The 13,786-nt window shown below is 42.6% G+C and overlaps 1 protein-coding gene across 1 annotated transcript; it reads right to left on the bottom strand.

Moving 5' to 3' along the window:
• Nucleotides 1-667: 667 nt before the first annotated feature.
• On the bottom strand, nt 668-3,275 carry LOC121837414. Its single transcript, XM_042293037.1, has 3 exons — nt 3,223-3,275; nt 1,536-1,740; nt 668-868 (listed from the first exon to the last, which is right to left on the bottom strand). Exons 1-3 carry the CDS (start codon nt 3,273-3,275, stop codon nt 668-670), a joined length of 459 nt encoding a protein of 152 aa, XP_042148971.1.
• Nucleotides 3,276-13,786: the final 10,511 nt, after the last annotated feature.

Here is a 13,786-nt window from a genome sequence, read left to right as displayed (position 1 = left end):
TATTCGCCAACACCAGCTTAGATTAAAGATATCGAAGAAAAGGTCTGGTCCCTTCTTACTGCGGTAATCCCCCAGTTCAAACGCTTCTCTAACTTCTTTTTTATACATAGATACTTACATATCTCCGTTTGGCCAACCTTGGTCTAGTGTATATGTTGTGGAGGTGCAAATGACTTGTACAGTTCATCTGCTAACATGTTTTACACGTTCATTATGTAATTACGTAAATTCACGCCGTCTATCGCTTAATAAAGAAAGTTTACATTGCCATGTCGTTGAAATAAATTACAACCATATGTGATCCGAGAATGTTAGCTACAGCTAGAGCTTTTTATAGCAAAATTAACTTCTTCCCAGATATTGATAAGAAAAAGACCACTTAAATGTACATTACTGCCGGTAAATGAACAGAGTTTCGCAACCGAGGACAAGAAAACTAGAAGCAACAAAATGTGAAGCAGCCCTTTGAGTTTGCGTTTTACCACACGAGGGATAATATAAGGAGCTGTTTTATTTTACTTCTTTGAGCGTCGGCTGAGTCGACTGTACTTGAGATTTCCTTTATATAAAAAAGTGTAAAGAAGCGACGCTGACCCAGACTTTAATCTACGTCGCCCAATATTCAGTTCGTTTTGCCTCCTTCTCGTTCTCTTCTACTATTTTTCTTCTACTCAATATCTTTAATTTTTCTTCGTCCTCCATTTTCTTTCTTGCCCTGCTTCTTCTTACATCGGCGCTCTCCCCTCTCGACTCCGTCAGGTAAAGGAGTTCCCTTTTTTACACATCGTCCGACAGCTGGATAACCCTTCATTGGCAGGCACTCGCATTCTGGTCTACAAGTGCAAGGTCTTGGGTGGCATGGATCACACTAAAAGTGAAGTAAAAACAGAAATAAATGAGTTTACGTAAAATAAATTGAGCAAACTTCACCACTTTAGTATGGAATTTCACGCTTGCCTTATTGAATATTTGTTTTAACTCTTCCACTCCGAACATATTATTTGGCGTGGATCAAAATGCAGAAATAAGTATATACCAAACATTTCGATGCCGTGCTAAGTTTAAAAGTTTATTTTGTTTTGTAGTGCATACCGCAAGCTCACATTCATGTCATCTTGAGAAACTAATTGCCAGCCCTGTTTTGGAGGCGGGTACGTATGTACAGGGCTAGAATACTACTTTTCAACCACTAAGAAGTTCAATAAACCGGCGTCGATTAAAAAGCTTTTTCTGGAAAACAGCGTCTGTCCTCATAGGAGCTGGATAGTGTCCAAATAGCGATTATCGTCAATACCACGCGTTTGGCACCATGGCGGAAGAAACATATTGTCTGTTAATCACATACGATCAAAAGCTTATTGCAAAATCATTTCCCCAAGCGAATACGGTCTGCCCCAGAAAAAAGCAAAATATGTCGATTGAAATTATTTTGCTTTTTTAAATCGCATGTCTTCCTATTTTTTAGAACAATATTTTCGTTCATATTAAAAAAAAAAAACAAAAAAAAAACACCTTGTTTGGTGGGCTGTACTTACATTGGAAAGACACTTTTCGTGACCAGTATAGTTGCCGATGTACTCAAATTTTGCTGTTACGTTTTTATAGGTCCAGCTTGAACGCGTAACAGTTATTGTTCTCGAATTTGTAGGTACTGTAGACACTATGAATCCAGTAATTCTTCCACACTTGTGTAAAGCAGCTCCTGATTTTTGTGGCACTAAGCTCCCGAGGATACCATACCTGTACAGTTTAGAAAACGCACGATTATAAACTCCTTCATTTTTTGTTTACAAAAAAAAAAAAAAAAAAAGAAAAAAAGAAAGGAAAAAAAGAAGACACAGAAAACCTGCACAACTTTAAAAACCGACGACCAGTTCGCGCTTTCCCATGTTCGCCCGCTTCCTCCTCTCCCTCCTACCCCTTCCACCCACGCCCGCCCCTCTTGGTCCCTTCTTTCCATCCTTCTCTTCCCTCGCCCGAAGGCGTGGAGAGGAGGGTCTTCTGCCTCGCAGAATCTCGAGTCTGGTCGTCGGCCTTTAACGAAATTTAACAAATGCGTGTTCGTTCTATTTAAGAATTTATAAAAAAAAACAACAGCGCTGATGATGTCATAAGGTAAGATTTAATAATTAAGATTTGCCAGCTTAAGTTAGGTTTGTAGTAAGCTTTTAATCAGGTTACACCTGGCACTAGCAAAGTGGCCTATCAGTTTGAAAGGGGCTTCGATACATTTTTAGCCATTGAAGCTAACGACAATGCATTACGTAAAAAAATACGGAAATTCTATAACAATAAAAAAAATAACACGTTGCATCACGGTCTATTGTAAGTTTATAGGCACGTTGTACATTGAAGGGCTAAAAAAAAGCCAATTAATGTGACTAGATGTTTCTTAGTTTTCTATATTTTTAATTTATATTACTCAGAGGTATAGCTGCAAGATATTTCGTGAGCGCTTTGCTATTTACTTCTGGAAGCCACGCTATGATCAGTCAATATATGAAAGTTGAAGGTCACAAGCATTTACAAATAAACACTAATAAACAAATCCAAGAGATGAAAACACATTAGAGATTTATATTCCGATTTATATCAAGGCAGCGAGAATTTCAACCTCAATTTACTTCCTACAAACCTTGTAATTTCTTTGGTTGCATAAAAAAGAAGACTGTTTAGATTTAGAAAAAAAGCTGGTATCTTATACTGACTTTGTATAGTGATGATAATCTTTGAAAAAAAAAAGCAACAACAACAAACAATATATAAATGTTTTAGTCCGGATCATATCGAAGCCACGGTCAGTAAACTTCCCCAGTAGGTTATGGAAGTGGGTTATTCTAATTATTTATTAACTTCTAATTCAGGATACAATGATATACTTCTAGAACTTCAATACAATCAAAAACAGCGAAAAATTATTTTTATCCCTCTCAAAGCGGAATTTATGCTTGTGTGCGTATAACTATGAGTGCAAACTGATAACTGGCGGTATCATATTGCATTATGCGGGTGTCTAAAGCAACAACCCCCCATTCCCCCCCCCCCCCCCCCCCCCCGAAAAAAAGCTTTTAATCTTTTTTACATTATTAGTTTGTGTCATTGCATGAATTTATATTATAAATGAGGACGACCACTAATATTAGTTATAAACGGTCAATTTTACGTAATAATGGCATCAGGCTGCACAATGCATTCGATACAACGAAGTCGAATATGACTTACGATTCGTGAAGTACCAAAACGAACGTAGCGAGGACAGATAATTTTGCTTTCATCGTGTTTTCACGGATGAACACATATGCTTTCTTCCACAGGCTACGCTTTGAAAGATGTTTCTGTTTATATGAACTCCTCCAGTTGCTACGCGACCTATGCGCAAGCTCCGACGTAATGAAACGTCAGGGTTACTCGGAAGATTCATTCTAAAATAAGAAAACAAACGAAATAAAAATGAGCAAGTCTGTTTCACCCGGCGCCTTTCAAGAAAGGGCAAAATCATCCGCCTTCGGCCACTTTTTGCTTTGTTTATTTTATTAAAAGAAGACGAATGAATAAGTGCCTAAAAACCTTGACCTTGCAAGTCATTTAGTTCAGCGTTTTGATTTAAAGTACAATTATTTATTTTTTATGTTCGTAACGGCTGCCTTGAAATGAAGTCTGAAACTAAAAATGTAGGCAAGGAAGTTGACTAACTTTACGGAGCGGTGACCTGTCTGTATACCTACAGACAGGTCACCGCTCCGTAAAGCCAACTTGGTCCACCAAAACTTCCGCGTTGCGCGCAACGCAAAAAAAAAGAAGAAAAATGGCAGGGATATTTAAGATTGTTTACAAGTAGGAATGCGAAAGGGGGGCATTCCTACAGGCAATGCATTCGTACAAGCAGCGCGCCACTTCTTCCTTTCGCACACGGCGCACCTGCGGTGACATCCCGCTCCCCCAATGGGCAGGCGCGGCGAACCCCGCTGGCTTTCTTTGTGTTTTATCTCTGAGGCACGTCCGCTCACACCTTGAACGCCCGCCGGGTTCCGTGACGAAGCATCTGCGTTGCTGCGCTTTTCGTAATGTTTTATTGGGAATGAGAATGTAGATGCAATTTCGCTCCGCCAACGGGAATGTAGGTGCCGTTTTCGCTGCTACAGACAACGGCTACAGACAACGCCGGCTTCACTCCATGGGACAGTTCCTGAGTTCGCATTAATATACGTATCGCAAGCAAGCAGAAAGCACCACGCCTGGCGAGGTTCGCCCTTTCTTCGCCGCGTGTTGGCAGCACTTTCGCTTGGTGAAATTGAACGCTAAAATTCATAGTGTTGTGAATGTTGCAGGGATACCCCAGATCGGTGTCATGAGTGATCACATCATAGAGCTTGTGAAATGTACGCAAGAGGTTGAACTGGCGCTAGTGTATATGCGACTTCCGACATGCAAAATGAAGCAGACATCAACTCGTCTATTTTGTTAGGTGCTCCTTTGCATTCCTATGGTAAAATTGTGCGAACATTTTATCTCTTTGCCGGAAAACAACATGATTCCCATGGATGACAACATGGATCACAAGGGATTGGTTGAATGGCGCGATAATGCAGAGCATTTATAGACTTGATTTTCTAACGATTAAACCAGTTTAAGTTCGCGCATTGTGTTGTCTCGTTCCTACTCTCGTCCCTGTCGTGAAGCGCTATTATGTCCTCAAAGTTTCAGTACCAACTCGCGCAAGAATCCCCATTACTCACTTTTGTTATTTCGATCGTACCGAATGGTATGCACATTTTTTATTACTGGAAAAGTGTAATTGATTTAAATACAGCATTTTTCTTCACGAATGAGCAATGTCAAACTTCCCTATTTTCAAAGCCCAAATCTCTATTTCATGGCAGGCGTGTAAAACGACTGACGATTGTACGCAATACAACAATCGAAAGGAATCTAGAGCGTGTTCACGGTTCGTCAGCATTCCGGTGGCGCTTATATATTCCCAATATGCCCGTCCTGCCACTATATGAAATTAACCACGTCGTGAATCTTTACGAGTGGTTAAAAAACATTCGAAACTTAGAAAAATTAAGTACGCGGGCTATGGAAGGTGTTTCTTTTTATTATTTCTGATGCCGGGCAGCTTTTATCTGGTACTTTTTCTATTGCGCCTCCCTATCTTTAGAGACTACGAGCGCGCGAGTGTTATTTTGAACCAAAACAAACATCTTCGCACATATTTATATGCAGAAAAAATAAAACACCACTTATTGAATGCAAATCGAACTATATTACGCGGCATTCAATTTATTTTGATGGCCGACATGCACACAAAGTTACTGAATCAATGTTGCTGCATAGTTCTTGCAGTTTTTCTTGGTTTTCCAGGTGTCCTTCGTACGCTTGGTACTTATATCACTTATGCTGAAAATCGCCGACGCCGTGTTCGCTCTAAGAGGATCCTACAGTGCTCATAAATGCGTGTATTAAGTTGTTTTAGCACTGTGCTTGTTGTCCTAAAAAATTCCGAAAGTAACTAATTATTTTATCTGCGTTACTGAGAAGTGCATCAAGCTACCTAGTACGTGCGAATCGTTCGTGATATTGGCTCTTATAATCAAGCTCAGGAAAGAAAGCACTCACTTTTTCTTATAGAAATATATTACCGGAAATCAATTTATGACTGGTGGCTGTCTGCTTTAAAGTCACTGGATCCTTGAAAAGTAGGGAAATTGTCTTCTCTGCCTGTTAGACGAAATCTCCCAAGGTAATTGGCTAATCGGTATCTACTGGCCCCTTCAAATCTTCGAAGCTTTGAGAGGGTCGTTCTAGTCAAGAGCCACTAAATGAAGTACGCTTAGAGTATCGGCACCCTGTTCCCCGCTATTGTTGTGGACGTTGACGTAGTTGGGCGGTCACAGCGCGGCTCATAGATTGGGTTAAAGCATTGCGTGGGCATTCAGCTTAGGCTCGTGATAATCGATAGATCGAGAAGCATTCGGGTATTGGCCAGTGCCCAATGGCTGCATTGACGACAATAGGCGAACCATAACAATGTCCGGAACTCAGCACGTGTCCTATGCTTTGTCTACGCCAGCCCGCGGCTGTGATTGACATTGGCGGCATATAATCGGGTCCAGACCACGTGGCCGTTTGTTCTGGCTGCGAGTTGAGGGCCTGAACGCTGCTCGTTTTTCTTTAACTTTTTCTGCGGCTTCGATTGCGTGTGGTTAAAAACGAACGGGTGTTTCACAGGTCATCAACGTCCGTGATCCGTTCTAAGCGGTACTTGCGCAAAGAACAAAAATCGTTGCATCGCCCCTTTAACTCAGCTGCCAGGGTGTAAACGCATTATGATGCTATTGTTCACCAAGTTATTGTTTTCGTTCGTCATAGCTAAGTTTATTGGCATTTCTTGGAAGGTCGCTCCAGCTGTTTATTGGCATTTGTTAAAGGGTATCTGGATGAGCATCCTACCAGTGTGCGGTCGTGTATCACAATTGCATGAAGCACGTTAAATACACCAGGCTAGCGGTTGTACTGCAGTGGCAAAATTTCTCAGCTGCAGATGAGACACCAGACGCCTATTGAGGCTGACTAACTTCCGTCTGTATAAACATACACACATCACAATTATAAGTATTATTATTATGCTCCCGGCATAAAATGGGGATCGATAGTTTCATAAAAATACCTTGGGGCAGGTACAAAGGCATACTCGTAAAGAGTTCATGAAATTTTAGCTTTCATTTCAAGAATAAAGCATATAACACGCTTTTCAAAATGTTCTTGTTGCAACTCACTCGATAAAGAAGCCGTGACGTAACAGGATTAGGATGCCGTCTCCTTAGGGCTCTCCTTCGTCCTCCCTCCACGTCATTTATACATTGCTTCCTCTCCCGCCGTCGTGACTATTGTCATCGCAAAGGTCGTGTCGCGTGGCTATTGTCAACGCATTAGTCAAGCTGTGTTACAGCTTTTTTTCCTTTTCACCTTCCAACTGCGTGCTGTTATATAAATAATGACATTTGTTCTTCTTCTTCGTCTTCTTCTTATTATTACTATAATTGTTATTATCTCCGGTTTATACCTTCGTGGATTTAACTAAAGTATTCGATTATGTTAATCATGTACATCTGGCTCAAACACTTCAACGCCGTGGTTTCCGGGGGAGGGCTGCCTCCTTGACCACGTTACACCTACACCATGGTATTCACCTAGTCCGTATCGATGATAACTTATACGATTCACTTCCTGTTTCTTAGGACGTATCTTAGGGCACCATTTTTGGGCACCTTTTTTCGATATGTACATAAATGACATTGCTTCAGTTGAATGGATTATTTACGTCGACTACACAAGCATATTTATGACTGGAAAACTATCTAATGAAATAGTCGATGAAGCAAACTTAACGTTACAAAGGTTAGACGAGTGGACATGCCAAATAACTTAAATATAAATACAAACAAAAGCAGTGTTATTTCGTAGCAAAAACAAGAACGTTGTACTAAATCAGCCAACATTTTTAAATTCGACTTCGTAATGCTGAACGTAACCTACCTACGTTGCTTACGTTCAGCGTTGCAAAAATACCTTCGGTTGAAGTGTTTTCGTGTTAATTCCTAAGTTTATCAATAGCGGATTTCTGAGCAATGTTAAAAGGCTCTCCTTCCTCAAGTACTTCGGGGTAGACTAAAAGAATGCTAGTGGGGTGCTTATGCGGGACGGTTAGAGGTTGTATAAAATACGAGTGATTTGGAATCATCGATTTTTCGCGAATTTTTACAGCAACCGGTATTCAGACTTGTGAAGTAATCGTTTACAGCTGTAACGAAATATTTGTAATTTGTGATATTAAAAAAGATATTTACGTGCCATAATATTTACGCGGCATATATCTGTAATAAAAACAAATAAAACTAGTCCTGAAGGAATACATTTGATTATTTCTGATTACTTTCAAAATAAGAAATATTAACAAGGTTTGGTAATAATTTACTCTCATCACTCAATGCAACGGCATAAGAGAGAAGTTCAAAGAACTAAAAAATACAGCATATAATGTGCTGTAGAGAACAAAGATCCGGAAAGGTAAACAAAATATTGTGGGCGCCCTTTGTCGTGAGTTGTTTTACCAACGCGGAAAATTTGAGAAAGGTCGACAGTATTTCCGAGTAAACAAAAATAGAATCTACAAGGTGCATAGACTTGATTTTTTTAAATATTTGTTCTTGATTTTATTGGAGCTGAAAATTCTCCTCATCGTAAAGTAGTAATATTAATTACGTTTTCTCTCAAGAGCGCTATACTCGCACACCGTGTTTGAGTGGCGGTCGCCGTCCTGAACGGCGGATCTTTCAGTGCGGGCGAAAACATTGTTTTGCTTTTGCCATGCTATTGGAATACATTAAAGTTTTAAGCTTAATGTGACTTGTTTTGGTTTTCCGTACTCTATATTAATATTTTTCGATACCATATACATCAGGTTTTATGTTTTTAGATAAATGCGACAAAATTCTAAAAGCACTCGCCGGTAAAGTCTGGGTAAATTCCGGTTTATCTGAGAAACTCAAAACTTTGACATTACTTACAATGGTAAAATAACAAGAAAATAAAAGTTTTCGACGAAAAACGATCATACGAATTCCAGCTTCCTTTCAGATATCGCACTGTTTGTGCTTCTAGAAAAAAAAAAAAAAAAGATGGGGCAGTGTCTTTAACACGGGGAAGACTACGAGCCGGTCAATCTTATAGGAGGGGTGGTGCTAATGAAGGGCTTCAAAATAGATGCCGGTAAACACATGCAGCGGATCGCTCAGATAGCACAAAATAAGCGCAGCATTAACGCTACTGTAAGCGCTGACTCAGCGCTGAGATGGCGTTGCATTCCGTGTATGTGCTGGGAAAGGCGGTGTCACGAGCAGCGGAGCGCTGATACAGCGCTGATGGGTCTAGGACAATACGTCGAAAGCCTATTCGGCGACGGAAACGTGCAAACTGACAATTCGTCGGATAGGGCGATTTGCACAATCCGCACTAAAACCACAGGATTCTGGGAAAGTAACGTCATTGCCCTTTCTGTCTGCTAGCCAAACACAGAAAAATGCTAACATACAGACGACCAAAACCTCGCTAGGTGATTGGCTGGATATAAAATTTTATTTACACTCTGTGCAAAGGGCAGCGCCGGACTTGGTCACTGTGGAAAAACAACGCACTCACATTAAAGCTGCTATGAAACAATATCGGGTTGGAATGTTCAGGACTTTACAGATCGGCGTAGTGGCCCTAGCTTGGCCCAACTATACTCCCACAGACGGCAACTGATTCAGAAGCTTCTTGGTCGCGGTGAAATTGCGAGGATGAAAGGGGACTATTTTCTTCAGTATTGCCTTCGCAAAGCTTGATGATGTAATTGGGTGATTGAAACCACCACTTGACAACAGTCGAGCTCGGCTCATGGACTGGACGCGAGAACTGCGTGAGCACTCGCCTTAAGCTCGTAACGATCAATGCTTCGGCGGACACTCAGATATAGTGGCTCGTGCCCAACCCCTGCAGTGATGAGAATAACCGAACTCTTACAATGGCTGGAGCTCAGCACGTGTTTTCTACTCTGCCGACCCCAGCGCGTGGCTATGATTAACGTTGACGGCATAGGATACCTACCAGGCCACGTAGCCGCTTGTTTTGGCTCCGAGTTGAAGGAATGAACGATGCTCATATTTCTCGTATTTATTTTCCAAATTCCTTTTCTTAGAAAGAACAACTAAGGCAAGTTTGTTCTGCTAACGTTAGGGAGTAGTTCTGAGTAGCATTTAACGAAAGTAGAAAATCGTTTCATGGCCCCTTTAAGCGGAAAATGTTAAGACTGACACGTCTTGAAGAGGAGAAGATCTGCGATCCGGCAGAAACTAGAGGCCTTTAGCCTACGAAGCAAAATAAAAAAAACAAAGGGAGGCACTTCCTGATACAGCGAGATGTGCGTACAGAGGGGCTAGAATAGCAGGTGGCGGGCGGACATCGCCCAGACTTTTTTGAGGGGCGAAGTCCTCTGGCTCCGCTCCAGCGGTGCGCGTGACTTGACGAGTAGGAAAGGGCTCGTTTTGAAGTAAACCCGGCGGTGTCTCAATTCAAACTCAGTATCTCAGCACCGGGGAGAGAGGGATGGTTTGTACGTGCTGACCTCAGGGCTTCGGGTCAATTAGAGTCGCACGCATCACCCTCTCTCCCCGGCCGTGACAACCGAAGGACACCGCCGGACTTTTTCCCAAAAATTAAGTTCTAGCCTAAAGCACGAAGTTTGAGCCTTCTGCGACGCTTAGTTTATTTACCCAAGCTGAAAACACGGTTCTAATTTCTCGGGAACGCCCTGTAGTATCGTAAACAAAGTGAATTTCCACACTCGCTATCACTCGAGTTACGCAAATAAAAAACAGCCCAACACGTGCTAACTTAGACTTTTTCGGTAATTTTTAGCATTACCGAACGTTTTGCTAAACCACAGTTTGGATTACTTCCCCCCCCCCCCCCCCCCGTACAGATTTTATAAACTTCAAATACAACCTTCAACTGTGCACATGCGGAAGGAGGAATATGAGACGTCTAGAATTTGCGCGCGTCGAGCATTTAACTACCTGTCGAATACACTCCTCTCCCTCGGAGGTTGTCAAAACGTTTTCGATCGATCCGGTGGAGCCATTTTTTCTTCGCTGAAGATTATCCTTTTCCGTCGGGACGGTAGAAAGATTTTTCCTTTCCCAACGCTGTTCGCACAATTCATGGCGCAGCAAGATGGCATCGCGTTGACGCAAAAACCAAGGTACAAGAAAAAAAAAATGTACGGTTGGGTTGTAAGCAACGGAGCCACTACCATACCTCGCACGAAAATGCGCCAGTTCAAAGCAGACTTCGGAATCGCGCGGCATCATGGGAAGACAACGGTCACGTGTCGCTCCTGATTAAATTGAAGGAAGTGGAAAGAAAGGTTTATAGAGAGAAAGGCCATAGGCGAGGAGGAATTTCTCTTCCCGATTTCAGACAATGCTTTGCTGTATCTTTCAGCAGAAGTAGCAAAATTACTTTGAAAAGAAATCAAATTACATTACTAATTACTTCTTAAAAAAACGTGAAAACGTATTTAAATTCCATCACAAATTATTGCAGACCAAAAGTAATCATATTACATGAGAATTGCAATCCAAAATAAACGAAATTACTTGGACATTACGTTTTAATACCTTGAGGCAGTAATTCGTGCTTATTTTATTAACAGTATATGTACTAGAACTTAGATCTCACAGTTTGCATCGTAAGAGCCTCATGCCCCTCAAAGTGAACCATACTGAAGAGTTGTTCGGCTGGCCCACACGACGGAAACGTTAAACATAATGAACAGCTTCTTTAGATGTGACTCAGACAGTCGACTTAATGGTTTCGCTCTTCATTCAACTTTGAAAGCCTTTAGTTAAAGGTTGATATGACTCTGTCTTCCTGATTTTGAAGAAGCTATAATCCACGTCAGTAACTTTAGTCGATCGGTGGGAGCTCGTTCTTACAAAAAGCCATCATGTGAAACGTTTTCTTTCCTACTCGAACGCAGTCTAAACCTTTTCTCCGAAGAGCACTAGTTGGCGCACACCCGCTCGTTCCTCAGGAGGAGTATTGTTCCAAGGCACCGGAAGAGCCCCATTTCTTGCCTGCTGTCATACAAGGGGGCCGGATGTTTGCTGGACAGAAGCGTCGCCAGTTGGTGGAAAGGAATGGCGGGAGCTTCCTACAATGTGTACAATTCCAACAACCGGGTAGTGACATCTCCTCGTTTGCTTATTCTCGACTGAACTCCGCAAAGAAAGACAGAGAGGTATTCAGCGGGCGGCCCCAGCCTCGCTCGCTTCCCGTCTTTTCCGACCAAAAGCATAGTTACTTGCCCAAGACAAGTCCACGCTCGAAACATTGTGAGGACTATTGTGGGAACTTAAGAGGCGATTTGGGATTATTTATTTATTTCAAATGCTTGTTCTTCAAGATGGTCGAAGCCTATGGCCTGACCTTGCTTGACAAAAGAGCAGGAAGGCTGGGATCTGCGTGTTCTAGCTGTCCTGTCATGTTTTAAAATATGTTGACCTCCCTTGTGATGTGCCCTTCGCATTGTAGCCTATAAGCCACTCTCCCCTAAGCTGACAGCAGGGTAGAAGTTCCGCGCTCGTTGCAAAAAGCCACACGTCTACATCCCGCCACGTAACCAAGCTCTCGTTTATACCCACGCGCAGCGAAGGGGTCAGGGAAGAAGGGAAGGCGGCATGATTGGTTCCGGTGAGCTCGTGGCTTTCAACGAGTGATCAGCTTAGGGTTGAACAAAGTATAGTACCGCCGTCATGGCGTGGTGCCAGGGATTTATCTTTCCTGGTGTTCTTAAGTGGTCTTCCAGCGATGTCTTCCCACGAAAGCTTTTCTCCATCTCCTTCGCCTCTCGAGCCCACATATGTACGTCAGGCGTGTTTCTCGTACGAGGTATTACACTCAGATGACCCTCGTTTACGTTTTCTGATGTTTGCACGACATTTCGCTATGCAAAAACGTTTTTTTCTCAAAGCTAGCAAACCAACTCTTTCATTTAGAACAAAAGTAATTTGAAAGTAACGAGTATCTTTTAATTACTGCCAGAAAGTAACTTATTACATTACTAAGTTACTAACCTAGAAAAGTAATTCGCTACATTAATCGTTACCACAGAAAGTAAATGAGTTACTGTAATTTAATTAAAATAATGTCATTACACCTCTGCCTTTCAGTATACTGTATAGGGACTTTAGCAAAAGCTGCGCAGCAGCATCGAAGCTCCCGGAATCCCAAAGGAACAAGCTCACGTTATCAGCGTACGCGGCAACAGCGACAATGTCCCGGGCGGGCAACAGAAATCGACGTATCTGGGGGCAGGTCTCAAGACGTCGAAGCAACGAATCCAGGCTGAAGATGTACAGAAAGGGAGAAAGAGGGCAGTCCTGCCTGACCCCCCAGTGACTGGAAACGGCGCCAGGATTCCTCCGTTCACCTGTAGGCGGCTCGTCAGATCACTGTACAGTGACTGAAGCAAGGATATGAAAGTTTTTGGGAAACCAAAGGTACGCAAAATCTGAAAAAGAAAGTAGCGTTCGACCCGGTCGAAGGCCTTTGCTTGGTTGAGAGAGAAAAAAGTTTCCGACAAGCCGGTGAAGTTTGCGTATGCTAAAATATCTCTAGTTAGGGACAACGAAGAAAATATGATTCTCCCGGGTACAAAGCACTCCTGAACCGTACTAACGACCTCTGGTGGTGCGATGCGAAGTCAGTTAACGAGTAAGGAGGGAACGATCTTATAATCAACGTTTAGCAAGGAAATGGGTCTCCACGCCGCAGGGTCAGATGGGACTTCCCCTTCCTTTGGTAGGAGCACCACTCGACCGCGTTTGAAGGATGGTGGGACAGAGGCAGTCTCCAAGAAGTTATTGGCAAGTGTGGGCGAGAGGGTCCGCAAGAATGTCCCAGAACGAGAAATAAAACTCGACGGGTAAAGCGTCCGGCCCTAGGGCAGACCCCGCTTTCATGCCTCGAAGGATTTCAAAAAGCTCTGTACATGTGGTAGAACGAATGAGGGCAGTGTAAAGATAGTTAGGGCAGGCCGGAGGACTACCACAGAATATGCGGACCTGGTCCACAAATGTTCCGGTGCAACCAGCGGGGTCAAACCCAGAAACTAAGTTCTTCAAAAACCGTGCGCATGTGACGGGGGTCGTCAGAAAGGAAGACATGGACGAGACGCACATTG

Source organism: Ixodes scapularis, unplaced genomic scaffold, assembly GCF_016920785.2.
Source record: "Ixodes scapularis isolate PalLabHiFi unplaced genomic scaffold, ASM1692078v2 PGA_scaffold3__209_contigs__length_174095766, whole genome shotgun sequence".
NCBI classification, from domain to species: domain Eukaryota; kingdom Metazoa; phylum Arthropoda; class Arachnida; order Ixodida; family Ixodidae; genus Ixodes; species Ixodes scapularis.
This window is presented reverse-complemented; position numbering and strand designations above follow the sequence as displayed.

Excerpts from the sequence above, each read along its gene's own strand:
- LOC121837414 (XM_042293037.1), bottom strand. The coding sequence starts at position 3,275 with ATGAAAGCAAAATTATCTGTCCTCGCTACGTTCGTTTTGGTACTTCAC. Across the intron at positions 1,741-3,222 it reads GTTTTGGTACTTCACGAATC|GTATGGTATCCTCGGGAGCT; the intron begins GTAAGTCATATT and ends TAAACTGTACAG. Across the intron at positions 869-1,535 it reads ACGAAAAGTGTCTTTCCAAT|TGTGATCCATGCCACCCAAG; the intron begins GTAAGTACAGCC and ends CTTCACTTTTAG.